This window comes from Solanum dulcamara, chromosome 4, assembly GCF_947179165.1.
Source record: "Solanum dulcamara chromosome 4, daSolDulc1.2, whole genome shotgun sequence".
NCBI classification, from domain to species: domain Eukaryota; kingdom Viridiplantae; phylum Streptophyta; class Magnoliopsida; order Solanales; family Solanaceae; genus Solanum; species Solanum dulcamara.
In genome coordinates this window covers 21,266,279-21,281,626 of record NC_077240.1, presented here as the reverse complement: position 1 = coordinate 21,281,626, position 15,348 = coordinate 21,266,279, and the positions used below count along the sequence as shown (strand labels likewise).

The window sequence follows — 15,348 nt, the reverse complement described above, 5'->3', positions numbered from 1 at the left end:
CTAAAGAGAGCCTACGACAAATAAAAATATAAGTCTCTTCCCAGCAGGGGTGTTCATCAGTCGTTTGGTACGGTTTTTAGGCATTTTGGTTCGGTATTCGGTTTCTTAAAATGCTATACCAATACCATATGCAATTGAATTTGGTATGTCCTGTTTTTTCCTTTGGATTTAGGTTTATTCGGTTCGATAACTCAGTTTGTTCTGCTTAGATAGAGAAATGTGACTTTCTTTTTTTGTCGCGGACAAATCACTAGATCAAATAGTGCCTTTTGGAACTTCTAATTTTTCTAAAGAGTGGGTTAAAGGAAAGCAGGAGGTTTAGTGCACCGGGCTGCCCTTTTAGTGAGTTCAAGGAAAGACATGCATGATCATGTATGAAATTTTGAACTTAGACTACCATCAGTTCTGAAATAAATATAGGTGGGAAAGTGGAATTTCTGATTTCTAAAGCTTAAAGGTGGGAAAACCGGAAAGGTAAGTAGGTACAAAAAAAACAGTGGTAAAGGTAAGTAAGTAGCCAAGAATAGGTGGAAAAGGTAGAGGATAATCCTACTGATAAAGTAAAATTTTAGGCCGTTTACATTTATCTTATAACCTAAACATGTTCATTGTGTAATGTAGTATGTATTTCGGTACGGTATTGGTATTACAGTATTTCTTTTTCTAACTATCGAATACCGTACCAAAATGAAACTAAAACCAAATACCATACATAAGATCGGAATTTTTGGTTTCAATTCGATAATTCGGTATATACCAAATTACGCACACCCCTATACTTCCTGGTCATCAACTTCGACTATTTTAAATAGCTTAATTATTAAAAGTTGATATTGGCTAAAAATTGTACAAATATTTACAATTTAATTAAATTGATTAAACACTAAGTTGACTGGATTTAAAGTTTACTGAAATTGCATGCTTGCTGAAGGATCATAAAGATTATCTAAGTGTAAATATCTTAAATTGAAACACAACCAGTTAACTTCAGGATTCAAAGATTGTATGAGTAATCCAGAAATCTCTGAATGCTAACTTTTGGATGAAAAAGATCATGTCTATTGCTCATTACTCATTTTATTAGCATTTTTAATGGCTCAAAGCTCGTTTACACTTATTTATTAAATTATTTTTTGGGGAATGGAACTCATTAGTTGACGTCAAACCTCTAATATACATACATATTCTCTTAATATAATACTACTTTGTTAAAAATAAATAAATTATAACAATAACTACAGTAAGATATATTTATTGCCTTTTGGTAGTTTTATGTAAAATAAAATTTTATCTCAATTATTTAAAATATCTTTTATTCTAATACCCAAGAGACAAAAGACAATCTCATTTTTATAGAACTTCTGTGGCTTTTTAAGACAAAAAGTACTGGAATTTGCTGGACAAAAAGAAGCTCAACATGACATACAGAAATAAAACTGCTACTCGTGGTGGATTTTTCTTTTCCTATTTTGCTATACCATGTGTTAAATAGCACATAAAAGTTTTACAGGCGTGAGATTTTTTTATGAGTATTTAAAATTTAATTAAAATTAAAGAGCCCTTGAATTCATTGAGATAGAATTTTACTTTTACATATAAAAACGCAAAAAAAGAAGGAATGAGTTTTATCATAAATTTTAGAATAAAAACTGATGATTAGTACTTCTAAGGAAATATATAACACAAGAACGGATAATAAATGAATTTTTTTAGATTTTCTAAGGCTAACATATAGGTCATGTTCAAGATGCATGTTTTTTTTTTCATCCAAAAGTTGACACACTGTTAAAAATTAGGTACTATTTTTTCACGTAAATGTTGAAGTAGGTATATTTGCACCACTTCCAAAAGATTAAAAATACACTACCTCTAATAACTAAATACTTGCAATTTTGCCATCTACAAATGTGTTCTCTATGATATTTTGCTATCAAAGCAAATAGTAGCAAAAATAGGAATTCCGTTAAGAGCAGTCAAACGAGCATAATGACAGAATAGAAATGAGGGAAGCACCTCGACGTAAAAACTGAATGCCAATTTTGCAGCCAGGAGGAGAACCCAAAATAGTGTGTATCTGGAAAGAACAGCATTACAATCAATATTATAATCAAACATAGAGAATAGCAGAACTAAATGAAAGTGGTTTCTATATAATATTTCAAGGCAGTAGCTTACTTGAACAGAGAAAATGCATCCTCATGCATGCCTCTTCCAACATAAAGCCGAGGCTGTAATAAAGATCATATTAGAAGTATGAGATCAAAGACCACCCAAAAGAAAGGGAATATATCCAAAGAAGGGAACTCAAAAGCTGGAAATAGACTGAATCACAAGCTAATATAAGAAAGATGTTTGCATACCTGGGACCACCACATTACCAAACTCACAATCTTGTAATCTGACCTCTCAAGATAACGGCGAATGAAAGGGAACACAAACAGCAATGCAGATAGCATATTTGGTGACAGATAAAAAAGAACTGCTATGATGAATAGAGAAGGCGAACTTGAACCATTGCCAAACCAGTTTTTAATAGTCTGTGCAAACTCTGGAGGATTTTTCCAGCTATATGCATAAGTTACTGGCAACACTACCACCCATGCTGCTGCTGCAACAGCTTTAAACACATATCTTAGCTTGACATAGAATGACATGCTGTGTCTCGATTTCCAGCTCATGATTATATCCAGAACCGCTGCATACACAAGGTATCATTGCCAACAAAATAATCATAGTTATAATGATTTTTCTAAAACATAGAAAGACAAAATATATGAATAGTACGACTTAGTTCACAATAAAATCCCTAGACGCTTCTCATCCGTTGCAAAACTTAAAGCACGTCTCCAAGTTCTTCTTCAGAAACTTATCCAGAAATTTTTTAAAAAAGGGGGATATCTTAGACACTCAAGCCAATGAACTCCCAACCAGACATGTGTTTTCCTCATAAGCAATCCGAAGAAAATCAGGACAGATGTAGACATCACTAAAATGTCACTAGTTTATTTAAGTTATTAGTTAGGAATAACAAAGTCCATGACCAGTTAAATTATATTTAACCAACGTGATCAATAATTGATTGTTGATATTAGCTATTAGCGAAAACTAAAAAGTTCCAACAGTACATGCAGTAGAGAAACAATGTGACAAATAATTGGTGGACACTCAAATTCAGTAGCATAGGAACTAGTTATATTACTCATTTTTAATCCCTCAGCATGATGACATCCAGGGGGGAGCCAGAGCTATGTCTATAGGTTAGGCAAAACCCTATAGTTTTGGCTCAAACTCATTAAGTTTAAAAAATATACTTAGTATGCATAAAAAAATATCCAGAACCCAGTTAACTGCATTTTCTAGAATTCATAACCCATAAACTCAAAATTTCAATTCTACCTCTGATGACCTCAAGCCTCTCTTATTGCATGTTCATTTTAGGTTCCAATCTTCTTATAAGCTCTTTGATAAGTCATCTCGAGTGTTAACCATTGATCTCAAACACGGGAAAGTGCTACGAATAAAAAAGCCTCACCGTTATACAATTGGTTTAAACAAGTTGGAGCAATTTCTTTATCACAAAACAGTGGGGACCTTCTCAATGTAACTGATCTTGAGAAACTTTTCATTTAACAATATTCATCAAGACCGTTGAAAACAAACACTAGTTGAGTACTTCCCACACCATGAGATATGACATTTCATATTGACAGGATCATACAACTTTCATTGAATGCCCTCCAAGTGATTTACTTTCACATTGTCAGAAGCCACATAGTAAGAAACGAGAAAACTAACTACAGCAAAAAGGATATTGGATTATAATCTAGCCAGTCTGCATCAAAAAATAAACCCTCACCTTGAGCAAGCTTCAGTATGGCAGCTGTTATGAAAATGCTCATCATTCTCTTGAACACATCTCCTTCAAAAATAGAACCCAGTTGGCCAGATCCATTCCATGCAATAATGATCATTGCCTTCAGTAAACAAGGTAAATCAGCATCACAAGACACTCAACATGTCATACAAATATTGAGAAAAGAAAAGAAATAAAAAACATTAAAACAAAGGAAAAAGAGAGACTAACCTGTAAGCATAATATAAAAAATCCCCACATCCTATCAAAACTCCTAAAGATGTGCCAAAATGAGCGTGTCTCAACAAAATTGATTTTCCCCATCCAATGGTTCCTTTTAATTGCTTCATTTGCCTGAAGTTGATCAACATCTATATTAAATGTGCAACACTTGCTTGTAACAGATTAGTTGTTTCAAATAGCGTCATTTAACACTTGAAAAGAAATGGATCTTGGGCCTAACCCAACCCCAAAAGTTTGCTCAAGAGGTAAGGATTGTCCCAATCGTGTAAAAACAACACCCCATAAGAGCCCGATGTGGGACTCTTCAACACACACACCTTCACGCCTAGGCTGGACATCGGGAGCTTGGGCAATTTTTAATATGGGGACCGACATCGAGAAAAGAGAATTGGGATAGATCATGCTCTAATACCATGTAAACAAATGGATGTTGGACCTAACTCAACCCCAAAAGCTAGCTCAAGAGGTGAGGATTGTCCAAGCCATATAAAGAGACCACCCATCTCATAAAAGTTCGATGTGGGACTGTTCAACAACACTCAATATTACAAAAGATCGTAATTAAGGAAATTATGCATGAACTCTCAACAGTGAAACACTGGGAAAATAGCAAATGGAAAGTAGTGAAATTCTATCATGTCAAAACTGAAATCATGACAAATTCCATTACCATAACCAAGTCAATAACGAAAACAACTGTTCAAATGTTCTCCCACATAAAGAACAAGAAGCATATATTTGCCAAACATAGGTGTAGATGGTCATGCATATTTATCATCTAAACTTCCTCATAGATGACCAAAATATTATGTTAGAGAAAAGCTCATGTACCACCTCTAAATAATTTAGTTAATTTTATGTTTGATAGCTCATTGATACTCTATGGGTTCATCTAGTTTACAGGACCGCATTCAACAGTATGACGGGTTTGATACCTTAATCTTATGCCTAAAATTACACAAAATTTATACTTAAGCACTGAAACTTCCCCCGAATACATACTTAATGTTGTTGAAGGGTTTTCCTCTATCATCATAACCAGCTTTCAAGAAAGACCTTCTCGAATGTAGTATCTGAATGAATAGCCAGCTCCTTATTGTCTAGCTATCTTCACATAAGGTGGCATTGGTTTATATTTCATGAATCATGAATACAAATAATACCTTTACAGTTTATCATGAATAAAGAAGATATAATTATTTGTACCTAGTATTATCCTTTTTTAAGCACATCTTTCTCTTTACTATAAGTCAGCAAGAATAAAACCACAGGCACGAATAAAATCTAGTCTGGTCATCTGTACGTCTGTGGTGAAATTAGCAACTTCTTTCTCTTTTTTGTTCTAGGTGATGATTTATCTTTACAGCCTACTGTCGGGCACAAAGCCATCATCGAAGCTATCATCTTCTCGATCACCTCCCCAGTAATAGTTTTATATCAGTTATTTACCCATTGTCAGTCGGTCTCTAGTCCTAATAGATATGCAATAGAGGAAACAGCAAATTCAATTGGCACTAGACCAAAAAGACGAACTTTGAAAGGGTTACTATTACATATAAGGTCTGACTTGAGGTCATTGTTTTCAAGGACATTGGAACTCCAGGCGCTTTACGTGACAACAACAGGCCCGTTCTATATAACCTCAAAGATATTCATAACAGACCAGAACCATAACATTTTCAAAGACATAAGTGAAGGGCTTAATATCACACATTCCCTGGATTTCCAGATGTTCTAATGTGCCCCCTTCTTTAGGTTTGAAATATCAAAGATAATATCTATCATCTCCCCTATATTCATGTTGACTAGATCAATTTGTGCATTTTTTCTCTAGCAATTTCATGTTATAAACTTTATCTACAGTGATTATAATGTCTGAGCATATTTGCCAAAATTATGCTTAACTTTAGATTCACAATTTGTTCTCACACGATTTAGTAGAAGTTATTCGCTATGGAAACATTAAGGAAAATCCAATGTGATAGAAAATCAACAGGTGGGACATGTCAACAATATATGATATTGGTGGAGAGTGTTATATGAGGAATGGAAACACCAGGTGATAAGTATCTAGCTGATGATTGTTGGTGAGTTAAGTGGAGATAGACAAGGTTGAAACAGAACATGTACCAACCTTTTGTTGGTGAGTTGGTTTCTGTCTTTGGCAAAATACAATTTCACTACGAAAACATTTTTAACAGTTACAACAGCTAAAAGTACATAAAATAGGAAGATTTTTTTTTTTTGATGACAAGGGAAACCCGCAGCCGCTACCTTTTGGGTGTGCACAAGGTAAAAACCCCGCTCCTATGCAATAGCTTGCAAACCAAAATAGGAAGATTTTTTGTGTGTGAGAAAATCATCATATGCCCACCAGTAGGAGCTCTTGCAAGGAAACTGGAAAGCACAATGAAGGACAAAATAATAGGTGATATTACTTACATCAGCCGGTAGTTCTTCGGGAGGAAGATGGAAGAAATCAGCATCGGCACGCATTGGCCAGCCCAGCCTGAAGCAATTGACTGACCTGCAATGTCATGCAAATCATCAGTGTACATTACAAAAGAGAATGGAGATTCAGATAAAGTAACAGAACATACCAGAAATACTCATTTAAATCATCATAGTTTCTCCACTGAGAATGTTTTGACTTTTCTTTGCTCCTTTTAGCTTCCTGTTTGTTCAGGCAGAAAAGTAAAATAAAATAAAGGTGCATCTCAAAAGAAGAAATCTTGTGTTTTGTACTGCAGTGCAGGGAAAATACCTTCGCTATAGTGTTATAGATGGGAGTCACTACTTTCCTCAAGAAAGCTTCATCTGCACCACCATAAGCAGGTTTTATGGTTTCGCCTGTCATGGGACTAACACTTCCGGCCAGCATACCGTAAAGTTCAAATGCCATCTGAATCAAGATTTGCAACTAGTAAATGTACTGGAAAACCTAAAATGTAAAAGCAGCAGATAGGATAAACAGGTCTGAAAACAACATAAGAAATATGAAGTCAGTTTCATAAATAACACCTTGAAATCTTCTAAGAAAGAACGGAAACTGCACCCATGGAGAAGTCTTTTGACATGAAAGATAAACATATGACGACTGATTCCAAGTCCGATGATCCTCTTTAAGTTATAACGATATGTATACAATATTGATATAAGGGTTAAATACGTATTTTGTAAGAATCACTATTAACTTTCACCTAAAAACACTTTTTAAAAATAAGTAAACTGACACAAATCACAATTTTGAATTTTTTGAACATTCAAATGCCTCAATAATGATACGAGTGTCAGTCCTCAAAATGCTCACTTTTTAAAATTAAATGAGTAACTCAATCTCTTTTTATTATACACTTCACAACCGTGGATATTCTATTGAGTAAGAGATGTTGATCAATTAGATATTTGTGACAGATGATCCAAACGAAATTATGATTCAATGTCTCAGAGAAGTAATAACATGATGTAACAGACCAATCAAGTTCAAGAACCTAAAAACAAAATAACATAAACTGACACAATCAGGTACAGACAAACACTTAAAAGATACAAACAATTACTCCATACATGATGATAAATATAGCATAGGCACTCAGGCATGAATCTTAAATTTGCAGCTTCTCCCCATATAAGAAGATAAAGACCCATGTATAGTAATTTCCGCTGTTGCACTTCTTGCTGGATAGTTGGCAGCCTGCAAGCAAAAACTGGTAAAATTAGTGAAACTAATAGACTGAATAAAATTCAAAAATAGGCAGAGCTATGGTTTGGAGGATATTTGTCATACCAGTCTCAATTGAGAGTGGAATGATAAAAGAAATTCAGATTCCATCAGAAAGAAAAGTATACATTAAGGTATATTACAAAGTGAACTCCCAATAAATTTGGTATTACAATAGTCTTTACAAGAAAAAAATTGATCTTACTTTGTTCTCTTTCCCATCAATTAAACACCAAAGTTTGGGTTGTCTCCTACAGTTGACCATCTCCACTTGGCTTTTTATTACCTTTTCATGCCTTTTTCACTTTCCTTTAATAACTAGTGTTAATTGATTGCAATTAGAATTGTCCAACCTACGTAAGATCCCAACTATACCACTGTCCATAACAGCATGCCAGTAGGCGATAATACTTACAACCTAAGTTGCTCGAACTTGGGTGCAAGTGTCCAGTACTGGTGTGGATCTAAAGGTCAGATTTTTCATAATCTAAATTTTATTATTCGGGGATACAGATACGGGTGCAGCCGTACGGGAATTCAGCTAAAAATAATTCAAATATCTAAAAATAGAGTTATATGTCAAATTATGACTATGAGACATTATGTGGAAAACTTACAAGGTACTCCGAAGAGAAAATGTTGATCAAGAGGAGAATAACAGAAGTAGATAAAAGTAAACGACAGATAGAGAAATTACTCTATACAAGATTTTCCATTTTCCATAGTTTCACCTTAGCCTTTTTTTATACTACGGCAATATAGGTAGGTATTTGTCCCGAATTTCTCAGTCAATTTTGGTCAAAGTACCCAAAATTGGTTGACCAAATCTGGTACGGATCCCACACCCACGCACACGCGTGCGGCACCGAAAGTGAAGAGTCCGAGCAACTTAGCTTGCAACTGCATGGCTATCAATTAACAAAACTGCCAATACTAGTAATCCGAGCAACTTAGCTTGCAACTGCATGGCTATCAATTAACAAAGCTGCCAGTACTAGTAAACAACTCAATATCAACTGATTGATAAAAAGGGAGATTAACTCACCAAAGACTGCTCTTGCGACCAAGATACTTGCACCATTTTTTGTAGTTTTTGAAAAGTTTCTTCATAACATCAGTAAGTGCCAGGTCATCCAGCTAGTGAGATTGATGTAGATGTCAACGTCAGAAACAAAAACAAAAAGATAAAAAGTGCTAGATGAAATAGATGACAAAGAATAACCTTTGGTTGTTGATCAAGCTTTGGAAATTGTCGGATATGAACATTTGCCAACAACAGAATCAGATGCTCCCTCTGATTCGCCACATTATCTTTCTGCTTGTCAATTCCAATAACAAAATAACATTGTGAAACACAGAAGCTCATAATATTTACATAAATCATCTGATGTGTGTTCCCAGAATATCGTAGAAAACTGTACCTGAAAACCAAACATAGTTTGAAGCCAGTCCAGGATATCTTCATCAACTTTCTTCTTATGGGTTTTTGGCCATGGAAGACCTCTTGTATTGCGAAGAGCAGTGACAGTAGCTTGAATCTATGAAAAATGTAAAAAAAAAAAAAAAAAGAAGCATATGATAGAAACATCATCAAAGTATAGTCTAGAAAGCACGAAAAGGGACTAGAACTCAACCTCAGGATAACTCATAATTGCTTGATTTGAACTATCAGGGTCAAGTGGAAGTATATTATACGGAACTAGTATCTCAGTCTTCTCGGCAACCTTTGTATGAGCTTCCAAAATCTACATGTGAAATGCATATAAAATAGAGGATAAGCCGATGGTAGACAAAGAGCTCAGCCTATACACTAACATCTGATCCACAACACATCTGCTTCTAACAACAATATCTCACATTGGCAAAAGAGGTTATTTGGGAGCTCCAATACCTATAGCAACTTGAATAGATTGGAAAAACATATTTGCAAATGCTACCCTACCTCGTCAGCCACTTCTACCTCTTCTGTCAGGTTAACAGCTTTCAAGACCTCAAAAAGAACAGCAGCTGTTTGGTATGCTTTTGTGAGTCGTGCACTAAAAGAAAGCACAAAGAGGAACGGCCAAAAAAATCAGCATGAAGAAAATCTAACAGCAAAGTAAAGTAGGCAGTCTCAGTATGCCTAGAATATACCGATCAGCTTTATCAGCAGCATTCTGCAAAGCCTGAATATACTTCCTATAGTAATGCTGGTAGAAACTCTGCATTTCACGAGCATCACTTTTTGTCCTTCCAGCTAGGGTCGTTTCATTTTCCTGCAAAAAAGTGAAAATAAACAAAGTTCCTCAATGTACACATTGATATTTTAGAACCCCCTAAAACTGATGGAAGCACAGAGAAAATAGGGTACTAACAGGGTACTAAGTTGCATATGCTGGTAGGATCTAATGAACAGAAGGCAAATAAACACCAAAAATTCTGGATCAAAGATTTTAGTGGACAATCCAATTGTTCATGACTAAGACTGAAGTTTGGATGATAGCATGAGCAGTTGTCCAATGATCACCCCATTGAATCAGATTGGAGACAGTTTCAAGATTAAGTATTTGTCTTGAGTAACCCTAGGCTAAACACTTGCAGCTTCTCATGGCTTTGAAAATCTCTTCTTCCTCATTGTCACCTCTTCTCAATCTTCTCTTAATCTACCAATTCCTTCAACTATACCTTATGTTTAAGGTGTTGTACCTACTGAACGCAACTAGATTAAATACCTCACATGGAATAATGTTTTCTTGATCATCTGGAAAAGCCAAGAAAGATTACTCCATTCTGTGTGCACAACCAAAGCGTGCAAGTTATGGTTCTATTAATAGCTTATATGCTACTGACTTTACATATGGAGACTGCTATCTCTCCACTTATTCCCTCCATATAGTATAAGAATAAAGCTGCACAGAAATCTAAATCACAGCAACATGATTGACTAATGCCAGCACACAAAAAATATTGAATTGAAACATCACCATATTACATACCATGACAAGCATAACAATAGTGGTGGTATAAAACAGTTTACCTTTTCTAACCGTTGAAGAAGGGACGTTTTGAACTGGCGAACTCCACGTCCACTTGATGTTGGATCTAACCGGTGAGCTTTTTCAAAGGCATAGAATCGACCTGATTTGATTGCAGGAGACAAACTGCATCAGATAGTTGCGCAATCTGCAGGGCATCATTTCCTCCACCACTACTAAAAGCAAAGGAAAGTGGAACTTTGGTTGCATTGGAGGGTAAAGACATCCTAAAGATGCTAATTACTGCACAGCAGAGTTATGTTGATTGAACAAAGAAGATAACTAACTATTAGCTTGACCATTCAGCTAATCATGCATCCAGGAAATGGAGTAATCCAGTATTTCTCATGATAATTAGCTTCAACTATATTATAGTATAGGCAAAGAGGTATTCCTGACTTCCTTTTTAAGCCCACGAGAACAACTTTATCTTAGTATATTAAAACAAGTTGTTCAACCCACTTGTCACCTCTACCACAGTTCTTCCAGTTGTTCATAAAAGGAACAGAGCGGAAAGACAGCATATATTTGTAAAAATACAATGCAGTAAACCTCCCATTGACTCAAGTTTCTATAGTCGGCACTGCCATATATACATTTCAAACTGCATTCCAAGTTCTAACATATTTTGGAAACAAAAATTTTGACACATATATGTGATAAATAAATATGAGCAAAATCCAAGATCATGTGCTTCAGCACCAAAAGTTGACAGGTATCACTTACATAGATAAGCTACCCTGGGGTTGCTGGGCTCGACCTCATTGGCGACACGAAGAATGGGTGCAATTTCACTTAAAGATGATGGCACTACCTCACTGTCTATCATTGACTCCCCTAAATTACCAACAGTCTGCGTCCGCAGAATACGCCTCTGCGGTTGCAGATCAGATCCCTTTCTCTGGTAAGCCATTTTTCTTTGAGCCCTCAAAGTTCAATTGCAGCTTCCTCTAACTTTGCCTGTCAAAAAAGATATTGAAAAAAAAGACTATGCTGAGCAGCAACCAACCCTACACTACAAAAAAATAGTGACCCCATCCATAACATAGAAACCCCTTATCCATTACTGAAAAAACTTAGAATGAGAACAAAGCCACCTCATTGATTACATATTTTGACATTCAAGAAACGAGAGAAAAATCAAATTTCAAAAGAAAAGGAAAATCAGTAAACATACAAAACTATCTTACCTACACTTCACTGCTGGTTCTTGATAAACCACAGCAACTTCACAGAGTCACCATGATTACTTCCCTTTCCATAATTCTCCTTTCTCTCAAATTTCCAAGCAATCGGCAGAGCAAGAAAGGAAAGACCAAACTCAAGAACGCGAAACAACAGAATTCCCCGTTTCCTCCTTGATCATAAATCAAACTTCAAGAAACTCTCAAAACCCTTTGCTAACTTCTTGAATATCATAAAAAAGTGAACCTTTTTTGTAATCAAAACAACAAAAAGAATACTACTTTAACTTTAATCCGATACCCGCACTGGCTTAAAAAAAACTTTTTTCTTTTACTTTCTTGAACGTTTAACCAAACATGACAAAGAACAGAGCACTTTCCAGCAAAGGGTGTAAAAAATTGACCGGATTATAAGCTAAGGAGGAAAGTGACTAGCCCTGGTACCAAGAAATGAAATTGTTGCAACTCTTGTTTGCAGAGGACCAATAGATAACAAGGATGTTTGTACAGAAGTAATTACTTTATGTGGTGAGTGTTAAGGGCAGAGAAAGACAGTGACACATATGAAAGAAAGGGGTGATATTCACTTACAAGATAAGAGCAGCCTAACTGATACAGCGTAATATGAAAAAACGAAAATATCAACGCGGGTTAAAAACAAAAAGGCAGTATATGACATTGAGAGGTCCTTTGGTCGGACATATTTGTACAGTAACATAGTTCCGGTGGGCATATTTTTTCTTTTTGTCTTTTAAGTACTAGCCTTAAGTAATTTAAATTTACTAAAAAGAAAATGCTCTTTAATTTATTATCTTACTTTTGGAGCCGGAATTCTAACGATGTGTTAATATATCGTACATAGTCAAAAACATGCGAAAAAACTTTTTCAAAATTTGAATTAAAAATATTTTATTAGAAAATATTTAAATAAAATATCATAACAAATTTGAGAGACTAGCTATTTATTAAGCCAAACTTAAATACAATTTCTGTCATGCCAACCCATCATTATGTCCAGTAACCAAATCAGACCCCACATCTCCAATAATCAAAGCATAATCACTCAACCAGTTAAATAGAACTCTAGAAGTCTTTAGGATGAGTCTAGCAATTATTTTGTGTTTGGTAAAGTCAATGTCGTGTGTTCAATTTATTAACCCTTTTAAAATAATATTCTTTTCATTTCAAGTTTCGTGACATTATTTTAATATCCATTGAGTTAACTTTTAATCTGATACTTAAAAGTACGTCTTAGACATTTATATAATTATAAATTATCTTATTAATAGAAAATAAGAATTTTAACATTAAATTATTTTTAAAATATAAAATTATAATTTTAAAAAAATAAAAAAAGTAATACATAAATTGAGACGGGAAGTACAAATTAAATTTTTCACTTTTATGGTGATTCAAACATAGCTATTTGAGTCTTTCTGTGTCAATTAGATGTGTATGTGTTAGACATTCTTTATTTGGAGTAATTTCATACAACCTGCTAGGTTCCACCCAGAAATTTCAAGGACGTACTCTATTGGTAAAGGGAAAATATCTAGTCCACTTAAAATATTAAAATAATTTGATACTTTAGTTGTCTCCAAGAAAAAAAATGACAATTACTTTATTAGGAAAAATATGACTTCGGGGCTATTTGGCCACGTGATATAATTTGAAATTATGATATGAAATTATGAGATGAAATAAAGTTGAAGTTTATTTAGATGTGTAATTTAAATTTTTTATATCGTATGTTTTTTCATAAACATAAGAACTCTATAAGTTGTAAAACTATTAAAAATTTTCCAATTTTTTATATAATTTTACCAAATAAGTAAAAATTTATAAAATCGTATAATATAATATAACAAAGCTATTTTAAAAAAATACATATTTATTTATTAAACTTTAATTTAATAAAAAAAATTGAATGAAGTAGTAATAAAGTTGATTGGTAAATAAATTTAATCAAAAATAATGAATATTATTAATATAAATAGTAAAGTAGGAATTGATTTGAAGAAATAATAAATCTTATGTTGGTGAGAATAATTGGTATATGAGATATAAATGGTTTAAAAAGTAATGATATGAATTATAAATTTTATTTACATATGAAATAAATAGTTAGTAGATATCATTTTACAAAATATAAATTTGTGGGTTAATTCTTATATTTGAAATTCTCAAATCATGTTTTTTTGGAGAATTTGGAATTTCATTTCATGATATGAAGTCATGAGATGAAATAAGCGTGAAATCGCATGTCCAAACACTGATCACATCTCATGATTTCATAGTTGGATTTGAAATCGCATGTCCAGACGCCTACTTAGAAAACTATTACGAATTTGCACGATAATTTATCCTTAATTTTTGACAAAAAAATACGTGATAAGCTCAAAATTAAATTATCTATTCTCAATTTCTTCTATCCTTAATTTTGACGAAAAAATATTTGACAAGCTCAAAACTAAATTATCTACTCTCAATTTGTTTGCAAACCCACTTGTATAACTAATCGCAACTCATTCCCTCCACTTTGAGTTCTTTTTTTCATCATCTTCTCTTTAATAATTTTTTTTTTGCTAGAAATGATAAGTTATATGTATCACACAACATCGTTGTATTGCCCTTTTCCTGCACAAATTAAAGATAGAGCCCTTCAAATTGATTTCTATAAAATTAATCACTGTGCCACATCTTCTTACTACTACAAGAAAATTACTAAACATGCGAAGTAATTGATTTTTGGATGACTTCGGGTATCAAATATTCCTAAAAGACATTTCAGTATTGTATTTTCTTTAGTAGTGAAATTTTCAGAAAAGGTTGATCATAATTTTAAAAAAGCGGTACATTTTTTAAAAAGACCTCAATCTGAAAGAAAGAAAAAAAGGATCCCAACTTTCGCAAGAAGAAGACCATGCAAAGAAAATAATTCCAAGCGGAGGGATGGGTTTTTAAAAGAATTGAATATTTAAAATTTGGGATTCTTCATTTGATTTTGATTTTGTTGTGTGTCTTTCCATTATAACGAATGATAAATTTATTCCAAAATATATTGACATGAATATATCTGAACCAAAAATATAATGAAGAAATAGATTTAAACAAAAAATATAACGAATAATATATTTAAATTATTTCTAGCCGCAAAGAGGTATATTTGACTCTTTTCTTTTTTTTAAAAGACTCATAAAGTGAGTTGTTTACTAAAATTGTTGAGTCTTTACTCTTTCCTCTGTTAAAAAATGGATAAAAATCTATTGATAAGAAAATTTTGTAGTGATCGCCAATAACTTTCTCAGGAAGATGCGAAAATACAAAAGAGGG

General features: G+C 33.7%; 1 protein-coding gene across 2 annotated transcripts in view; it reads right to left on the bottom strand.

Moving 5' to 3' along the window:
• The window catches only part of LOC129886895 (callose synthase 2), a 45,556-nt gene that overhangs the window by 11,451 nt on the left and 18,757 nt on the right, over positions 1–15,348 (bottom strand). Inside the window, exons 1-18 of one of the 2 annotated variants that reach the window (XM_055961785.1) lie at positions 12,022–12,586; positions 11,558–11,791; positions 10,834–10,934; positions 9,951–10,072; positions 9,760–9,853; positions 9,452–9,562; positions 9,239–9,355; positions 9,040–9,132; positions 8,863–8,954; positions 7,664–7,790; positions 6,861–6,998; positions 6,697–6,770; positions 6,539–6,623; positions 4,085–4,207; positions 3,857–3,974; positions 2,361–2,695; positions 2,176–2,228; positions 2,014–2,074 (exon numbers count right to left, since the gene is read on the bottom strand). In XM_055961785.1, the coding sequence (XP_055817760.1) occupies positions 2,014–2,074; positions 2,176–2,228; positions 2,361–2,695; positions 3,857–3,974; positions 4,085–4,207; positions 6,539–6,623; positions 6,697–6,770; positions 6,861–6,998; positions 7,664–7,790; positions 8,863–8,954; positions 9,040–9,132; positions 9,239–9,355; positions 9,452–9,562; positions 9,760–9,853; positions 9,951–10,072; positions 10,834–10,934; positions 11,558–11,744 (2,031 nt within the window). In that variant the 5' untranslated portion in view covers positions 11,745–11,791; positions 12,022–12,586. Of the gene's footprint in view, positions 1–2,013; positions 2,075–2,175; positions 2,229–2,360; positions 2,696–3,856; positions 3,975–4,084; positions 4,208–6,538; positions 6,624–6,696; positions 6,771–6,860; positions 6,999–7,663; positions 7,791–8,862; positions 8,955–9,039; positions 9,133–9,238; positions 9,356–9,451; positions 9,563–9,759; positions 9,854–9,950; positions 10,073–10,833; positions 10,935–11,557; positions 11,792–12,021; positions 12,587–15,348 lie in introns of those variants that run through there. The other variant, XM_055961787.1, reaches the window with a different exon arrangement.